Source organism: Sesamum indicum, linkage group LG3 (assembly GCF_000512975.1).
Source record: "Sesamum indicum cultivar Zhongzhi No. 13 linkage group LG3, S_indicum_v1.0, whole genome shotgun sequence".
In the NCBI taxonomy this organism is placed as follows: Eukaryota; Viridiplantae; Streptophyta; class Magnoliopsida; order Lamiales; family Pedaliaceae; genus Sesamum; species Sesamum indicum.
In genome coordinates, this window is record NC_026147.1 from 1858338 (window position 1) to 1866426 (window position 8089).

Below are 8089 nucleotides of genomic sequence, written 5' to 3' on the forward strand. Positions count from 1 at the left end.
AACGACTAAAATGGTCATTGCAATTAACAAAAAGAGTATCAATTATATATTTATGTTAATATTCGATTAGCATGAACGTACATGTATGTTATTTTGGTGCAAAAGTTTTGGTAATAATTACTCAATCTTTTTAATTTGGTATAATTACACTCCCCTTCTTTGGGGTTTGGTATAATTATATACATAAATTCCATGTGATTTAATTTCCGTCTAACAAATAAGCCTTTTCATTCGTGAAGATTTACCATATTTACTAATATTAACAAAAGAATTAGAATAAAATATACTTGCCCCGATTGACTTATTACTGATTTATTACAGGTCAAATAAATTTTTTTATGATTAAATTACCCTTATAAATTTTCACGCTTTAACGTATGTGAGGAGGTGTACTTCTACCGTTATAAGAGTAATTTAATCTGGAAAAAAATTATTTGACTTACAATTAGTCAGTAATAAGTCAATTGATGGTAACTATCAATATTCATTTGATTATTTTTTATTAATCTTAAATTCAGCGAATTCTAATTAATGGAGGGACTAATATATTAGATAGAAGCAAACCTCAGAGATGCTAGGTTATATTTTAAAATATATTATAAATAAGAGTAAAATATTCAAATCAATGCATTATATTAAAAAGAAAGAAATAAAAGAAAAAACCAATTTATTAGTTAATGTATAATTTTAAAAGTTGAATAAGTTAGTTATCTTATTAGTTGAATGGTACTTTTGACTTTACAAAAAATTGATGCGGCGGTATCATTAACCATCATATGTGAGTATGGAGGACCTTTTCTTTTTATATTAATTTTTTTGGTACCTATTTTCTTAACATGTGTGTTTTAGGTACATCGTGAAAACACAATGAGAAATGAAATTTACCTTAATATTTAATCAAACTAATATTGATGCGCATCACGGTCCAATAGCAACACAACGATCGAAAAATCTTCTTGATAAGCCTAAGATTATAAGAGGACTAACTTAAAAAAAAAAAGTTAGTATTCCAATAGTTAGGATGAACTTGATTAGTGAGATTTGTGATGAAATTATTTGTGTAGTTGAACGTGAAAACTGACACGAAATTAAATGAAGAGAGCGGAAAGATAGCAGGAATTCGTACAACCTTACTGTTCGAGAGATAAAATGTGCTTAAATTGCCCTGTTGACTTAGGCCATCATTATTTTGAATTATTAGTTGGGATATTTCACTTAATTACCTTTAATTTTTTGAATCGGCTCGATATTATAGCTAAAGCATACTGTAGTTGATTATGACTTGCAAATTTAAAATTAACCATACAACTCAAATCCCATCACACGCCAAGTAAAAGAGGCCTTAAATTTAAAACGGTTTATGGGCTTTGATATTTGGGAATAATCAGCCCAGCAGCCCAATGGGCTACTAATATGGTAACAATTGGACAATTACTTTGCACATAAATTTGTCAAATCCCCTAACCTCCGAGTCGAACATCCACCAATTCAGAATACCTAGTCTGTCATTCCCTCTTCTCCAGCGAATCGCCGCCGCTATGCATATCGACTGTCTACTTTTTCTCTTAATCAAAATGTTTTTGCCTCAGTTTGCCTTGCCGGTCCCTCCAATGGACTCCGGTAGCGCCCGTGCCCTCGGTAAAAGCGGTTCTCATCATAAGAACATCGTTGGATGAAATTGTTGAGAACTTAGTTTAATGTTTATAATATTTCTTATTATGCTCCATCTTGGATGGTTGTTCAGGGGGAAGAATTGGAGAGGCGGAGAGAGTTACGAGAGAGAAGATTGTAACTGTGAAGATTAATATGGATGGTCATGCCGTCGCCGAGATTAATACGGGAAATGCTTTTTTTGATTTCTTGTTGAATGTAAGTTCTTGTTGGCGTTTTTCTTTTTCATTTATATGGATATTATTGATTTATTTACCATGTCCTCGGCATTTATGTTGAATATAGAATTTGTACAATTGGAAGTAGTCCGGAAGCCAGAAAATAGCTCAGCCCAGTCAAAATATCAGGCGAATAAAAGTATTATGTTCTTCAAAAAGTTTAAATTAATATAAATCACTACAAATTGAAAATAATGTACAATCTGATGGTGTGTGCATTATAAAAAAAATAAAAAGGATAAGTCATCCTGCTGCTGAGAATAATACGACGATTGCTATTCTTGATCACTTGTTGGAAGTAAGTTTTTTGTTCGTGTTTTCTTATGTCATAGGAATAGTGTAGGAGAAATTGTTTCACTGAACTTATAAGCTTGAGTGCTTGCGTGGATGTTCTTTATTTATCCCATTGTTAGTTCTGTAATGAAATATAAGCTTGGGAAAGTAGTTTTGCTTCAGCTCACTCTATGTTCCTAACTGATAAGAGTTGTTTCATTCCTCTCTTAATCAGGAAGAGAAGTGCAACTTAAGCTCCTTTGATTTTTAACTGATAAGAGTTGTTTGTTTCCTCTTTGTTTGTTCATGCAAAAAGCAAAAGAAGAATCCTTTTTAGGCCAATCCAACATAAATCTGATTCTGTTTATTCCTGTAGTTATCATGTAAAGACAGGGCATATTATTCTATCTGCAATAAGTTTGACATGGTATTGCTATTTATGTGGTCATCTAATATACTTGCATGCAAATTTGGCCTTTTTCTTGTACTTGTTCAGCGACTTGCTTCAGATGGATTATTTGATGTGCATGTGAAAATCACCGGTGATTGTGATGATTATCACACAACTAAAGATGTTGGCGTAGCAATTGGAACTGTAAGTCTACAAGTATCATTTTGGTATTATGTTCTATGTACCATATGAATTTCTGAAATATATTTTAGATTGCCTACTTTTCTCTGTTGCTTCTTATTCAATTTGAACTATTTAGAATCTCCTCTCTTGTTGTGAATTTTGCATATTTTGGGCTTGAAATTTTGCAGCATCTAGATTATTGCTATTACTCTTTTAACCAGACATGAGTTTGGAGCATTTTGTTGGAATCATTTTGAAATGTTCAACAAGAGTCTTTCATGTATTGTTTCAAAGTGTAACAGCATGATATAATTTGTATCCTCTTCAAATAAAATTGATCTATTACTGATTCTAAGTTTAGATAGGCTTTTCAAGGTCTGGTGTCCAAAGTGGGTTAATTGACTCCTAGAGACCTATATAGATTCCGTTTTTTATTGGCACATACCATTTACCTGCAACTTTGTGGTGGTTTATGCTAGTTACAACTCAATGACACTGATTCTTCATGCAGGCCTTGAAGCAAGCACTTGGTGATAGGATAGGAATAAACCAACTTGGATGCTTCTCAGCTGCTCTTGGTGATGCACTTGTACTTGTTTCATTGGTATGATGCTGCCTGTAAATTTACCAGGTGGAAAGCCATTATTCACCTGTAAGGATGACTTAACAGAATACTAGCTAGTTGTTTTGCTCAGTCTCAGAGCACATAGTGTATGTTATTCGATCATGGTACTGGAGCCCTCATTTGGAACAAATTGATAGATGACGGACCTTTATTTGTTGAGAAATGTAGGTTTTTCAACCATAGTACACAAGAACATCCTTTAGGGGTTCGTGACATGTTTTAAGGTGTCCTCGCTGAAATTAGAAACTAATGAAGGTAGATCATTGTGAGTGGAGAACAGTTATAATGTTCCTTACCTAGTATGACTTTATTTTGGAGAAAATTTTAATCGTTGTGCGATATGCTTATAGCTACTAAAGATTGAAGGTCTCCGGTTAGTTTCCGCTGAAAGGCAGAACTATTATCTTGAATACTGTGATTAGCTGGAATGAAATTCTGTTGTGGTCTATGATTGCGTTTGTTGTTTTCCCTTTCATGAGAAATATTGAAATTTTGCAATATTTTATCATTCAATCTCTATTGAAGGATTTATCTGGAAGGCCACATTTGAGTTATGATTTGCGAATACCAAGAGAAACAGTTGGAACTTACGACCCACAGGTATTCTGCTCTCCTATTTGTTTGACATTCATTAGTCCTGTTCAAGTTACGCTAACGTTGTTCATGTTTCCCAATTTGATCATTTGTTTAATATTGTACAACCTCCCTTTACTTCACCTGGAATCCAGTGTGGCTCCCATATTTTAGCTTCAGTGTGTTTGCTAATGTTAACTCTTTTTGGTTGACTCTAACTTGTACATGTTGCTTTCAGCTTGTGGAGCACTTCTTTGCGTCCTTAGTCGATGCCTTTGGAATGACACTACACATACGACAGGTAAATTTTTGCTCTTGAGGTCATACATGTATTATTAACAATAGCTAGTGTGAGATGTATATTTGTTAACTGGCAATTGCTTTTTATGCATTTTACAACAAGCTTGTTGAGAATTGAATGTAATGAAGTTAGTTCCGTATGTTTACCATATTGACTGTTGCATAGGACATTGACTAGACCATCTTGTAGAAAACTACTGAATTGGAGAAATATGCTGCTATCATGCATGCTTATTTCATCCTTGTGTTTGTTTCAAGCCTACAACAATCATTTTCCATTAATTTTGATCTTAGGGATTATTGTGCAGCGGGTTATTGTATCAATTACCCCCTTGCACACAAAAATACATCAAACACCTTCTACACTCCAAAGCCCAACATAAAGTGACAAAACAAATTCTTTGAATCTTAGTAATTGTTAAATTGGTTTCGGTCCATATTTCTGAATTGCTGGATTTTGAATGTAATTAGTTTGCTGGGAGGAATTCCGACCACATCCTAGAGGCAACCTTCAAGGCTTTTGCAAGGGCTCTTAGGCAAGCAACGGAATATGATGCTCGCCGCCATGACAGTGTGCCAAGGTTTTCATTTGGCTCCCTTGTTCAAACTTTTAAGTCATCTTATAGCCTCCTATAGTCAGTCTAATGGTGATTAAGCATTGCTGGGTTTTTTAATACTGGCCAAACGCTGTTTGCATTGAACAAAGCCCAATGTTCATTTCTGAACATAGTTCTATATGATGAAATCAGTATCGCATTTTCTGTTGCAGCTTGGAAGGTGTCTACCAACTTTCTTGACACTTCACTAACTGTGCTGAAAGTTGGATACCTGTAAGTATATATGTTCACATCCCGATCCCTCATTTTTGGTCCAATAGGACTGGGAGTTTGCACTTTTAGTCTCTTACTTTATGGGGTTAATATTTTTGGTCTGGTACCGACAATATGTTGGGTGCCATAGGATTGAAACGCATTGAAGATGTGGTCCTATGCACTAATCCTGTGGGACAGTCTTTGGGACAGCCTCTGCAATGTTTTCTTAATGCTGTGAGACCAAATATGTTTGTTCCGCAAAAGTGCGAGACTAGAAGTACAAACCTCTTTATCCTATGGGATTAAAAGTGTAATTTTACCCTTTTCTTTTTTTTTTCTGAGAAAGGAAATTGCAATAAGGTATACCTCATCTCTAGTTCATCTTTTGCAGCTTTTATCATGGAGCGAATGAAGCACGTTTGTTTGTAAAGCAAGCCAGACCCTCATATTCATAGCATAGTTTCGGCATCTGGTGACCAGTTGGGGAACATACATCCTCTTCCTCTATAATGTGGATCATGGGAATTTGCATTTTACTGTTAAAAGGTGTTAGAATCTGATTTTGATAGTTTTCCACCTTTAACGACTGCAAGTTAATAAGGTTTCTCGGATTCTTTACTTCAATGTTTGTGTGTAATCTAAAATTTTATTATATCCGTTTAATTATAAATGAAAAAGAAAAAAAAATTGAGTTGTTTTACTGTAACAGATGAATAGATTTACCAAAACTACTAAAATATTGTAGCTTTAAATATGTATTAATAGAATTATTTATAGAATCAATTCATTTAATAGGATATTTTTTAATTAGAAAAGAAGTTCGAGGGTTTTAACCAATTAGATAATACTAGAGCACATTGGACGTGTGGGTATAATTTAATTCTTAATTATATTTATTTAATTGAGTAAAAAAATATAGAAAATATAAGAATTAATAATTGATTAAAATTTATTACATAAATCAACTGTATATGTGGACGAATGAAAAATTGTTAATTGAATTAATTAATAAACAAAAGGCCATTTTAACGATGTGTGTATAAAGCGCTTATATAAAATAAATGATACGATAAAAAAATACAGTGCTTGGGCCACATTTGGAGTGGGAAGTACTGAAATGAATGTCAGAAGATAAAATGGCTTAACGAGTGAATAGTGTTATTATTCAATTTTGTGTACGAACACGATGCTTGTTTAAGTTAACATAGTAGTAAAATTCTAGTAGGTGGACTAAAAAAGTACAATATATAAAAAAAGACATGAATGTTTAAATGTGTACTGTTTTTTATTAGGGGAGTTATCTACTTATAGCTTATTGGAACCCATAAGGGAAAAAATTACGAATTGGCCAAAGCATAATCTCAATGTTGTTGGATAAGGTTGAATTCCCCTCTAACTTGGTACAGTGTCCTAGCGGTTAGTTGATTCCCCTCAAACTCAAACTTTAGTGACAAACAAGAGGATCCCCTCAAATCCCGGGGGGAGTCGGTTGTGTATCTTCTGAAGGATAAGGCTGCCTTTACAAATTTTTAGGGAGGTGGTTGAGGAATAGTTTCTTAACTGATTAGGGTTTATGTTCTCCTCCCTCGGGTTGCCTGCTAGTCCCCCTAGGCTTCTTGGGCTTTATGGCCCCTCGAATTAGGCCCATGGGGTTCACCATGAGCTTCACATTTTTTTTGTTCTTTCTCTTTGGATTAATTTATTTCTATGCACATCATGCAGTCCCTAATGCTAATAAGTACGATTTTGACCTTATTGGAGTAGGAGTCTTAGAGGAAAAAGACTGACTTGAAGAGAAAGCCGTTATTTTCTCCAATTCGTGCGAAGAATATTAGAAGCATAAGCATGTTTAGAAGAAGAAAAATTACTTCTTGCCTGTATGAAGTAGGGCTTTTACGAAGGTACGTTCACAAAGGAGGGCTTAATGGGTGCGTTTTGTGCCTACTCCAGTGTAGGGCACTATTTTTATTTAAGAGAATATAAATACCAAAGATGTCTAGTATGAATGGGTGCAGAAGCAAGATTATTGTGCTTTCTCGGAAGAATACTTATTTGAGGGACCTACTTGGAACAAGAGTTAGGGTCTCACCAAAGTAAAGATAAGGTGTTCATTTGAAGTAGGGCTTAGATGCCTCCATAGAGGAGGGCTTAAGTGTTTGCACGGAACAATCTTAGAAATCCCCTAGAAAAAGCGCTATGTGCTTGCCCGAAGGAAGGCTGGTGGATGCCTCTACGGAGAAGGACTAGTGTGCCCATATGAAGATAGGGTTTTAATTTGAAACGGTACTTGTCCAAGGATTGGGTTTTACTCCAAGAAGGTGCCTACTTGGGGTGCAGGGCTTTACGTTGAGAAGGTTGAGAAGCTGCCTGCCAAGGGACATGGCTTTATTCTGAGATGGTCGAGAAGCTGCCTGCATGTGGCCAAGGCTTTATTCTAAGAAGGTGGAGAAGGCAGGTCCCAAGGTGCAGGGTTTAGTCTAAGAAGGCTTAGAAGGTGCCTACGTAGGGTAGGGACTCGTCCTCCCATTCCTTTTCTTTTTCACCAAGGACTTCATTCTTGTAGTCCCTCACCTCCAAGTTTTGTGTATTGTTCAGCTCGAGCTAGGAGATTGTAAAAATTGTGAGGGCTTCTTAGTTAAAGATTTGAACTTTCCATTTTCTAATCCCTACAAAAAGCATAGGTTAGTACATCAAATGTAGTAGTAGGGACCTCGCTTTTAAGTTAAAATGTTTAAGATACTCCCTCATTAGTTCTCTTTATTTTGCTATAAGGAAAAAAGGCTCATGATTGTTTTATAACGTCGTTTACTGTTGGTAAATTGGTGGGGAAAGAGAGCAAATTCTCCGAATGTTCAGATTGATCCCAAGGGCAATTGGTTGAACTATTGTTGGGTTGACCTTGTGAAGGTGGTTGCGAACACAAGACTCTTGACCCCTGTGGTATAACGGTGAAGAAAAGCAACAATTTTGAAGCGTAACAGGTGTTCCTGAGGATCTGTGGTTCCATTGTATTTCGGCAGATTGTGCACCTTCTAGTTTGGGG

General features: G+C 35.4%; 1 protein-coding gene across 2 annotated transcripts; it reads left to right on the forward strand.

The window, feature by feature from the left end:
• On the forward strand, positions 1464–5746 carry LOC105156995 (imidazoleglycerol-phosphate dehydratase-like). Of its 2 annotated transcripts, none has more exons than XM_020692751.1 (9): positions 1464–1638; positions 1745–1869; positions 2659–2757; positions 3248–3340; positions 3887–3961; positions 4173–4235; positions 4706–4815; positions 5004–5064; positions 5195–5295. In XM_020692751.1, exons 1-8 carry the CDS (start codon positions 1539–1541, stop codon positions 5029–5031), a joined length of 693 nt encoding a protein of 230 aa, XP_020548410.1. In that variant the 5' UTR covers positions 1464–1538; the 3' UTR covers positions 5032–5064; positions 5195–5295. The 2 variants fall into 2 exon arrangements, with proteins under 2 accessions (XP_020548410.1, XP_011071581.1); XM_011073279.2 differs by lacking the exon at positions 5195–5295 and adding an exon at positions 5438–5746 and having other exon boundaries at positions 1465–1638.

What these genes read in the sequence shown, in the direction of transcription:
- LOC105156995 (XM_020692751.1), top strand. Translation starts at nt 1,539, where the DNA reads ATGCATATCGACTGTCTACTTTTTCTCTTAATCAAAATGTTTTTGCCT. An exon ending in TTGGCGTAGCAATTGGAACT is followed by an intron (nt 2,758 to 3,247) that starts GTAAGTCTACAA and finishes TTCTTCATGCAG; the next exon opens with GCCTTGAAGCAAGCACTTGG. An exon ending in CGCCATGACAGTGTGCCAAG is followed by an intron (nt 4,816 to 5,003) that starts GTTTTCATTTGG and finishes TTTCTGTTGCAG; the next exon opens with CTTGGAAGGTGTCTACCAAC.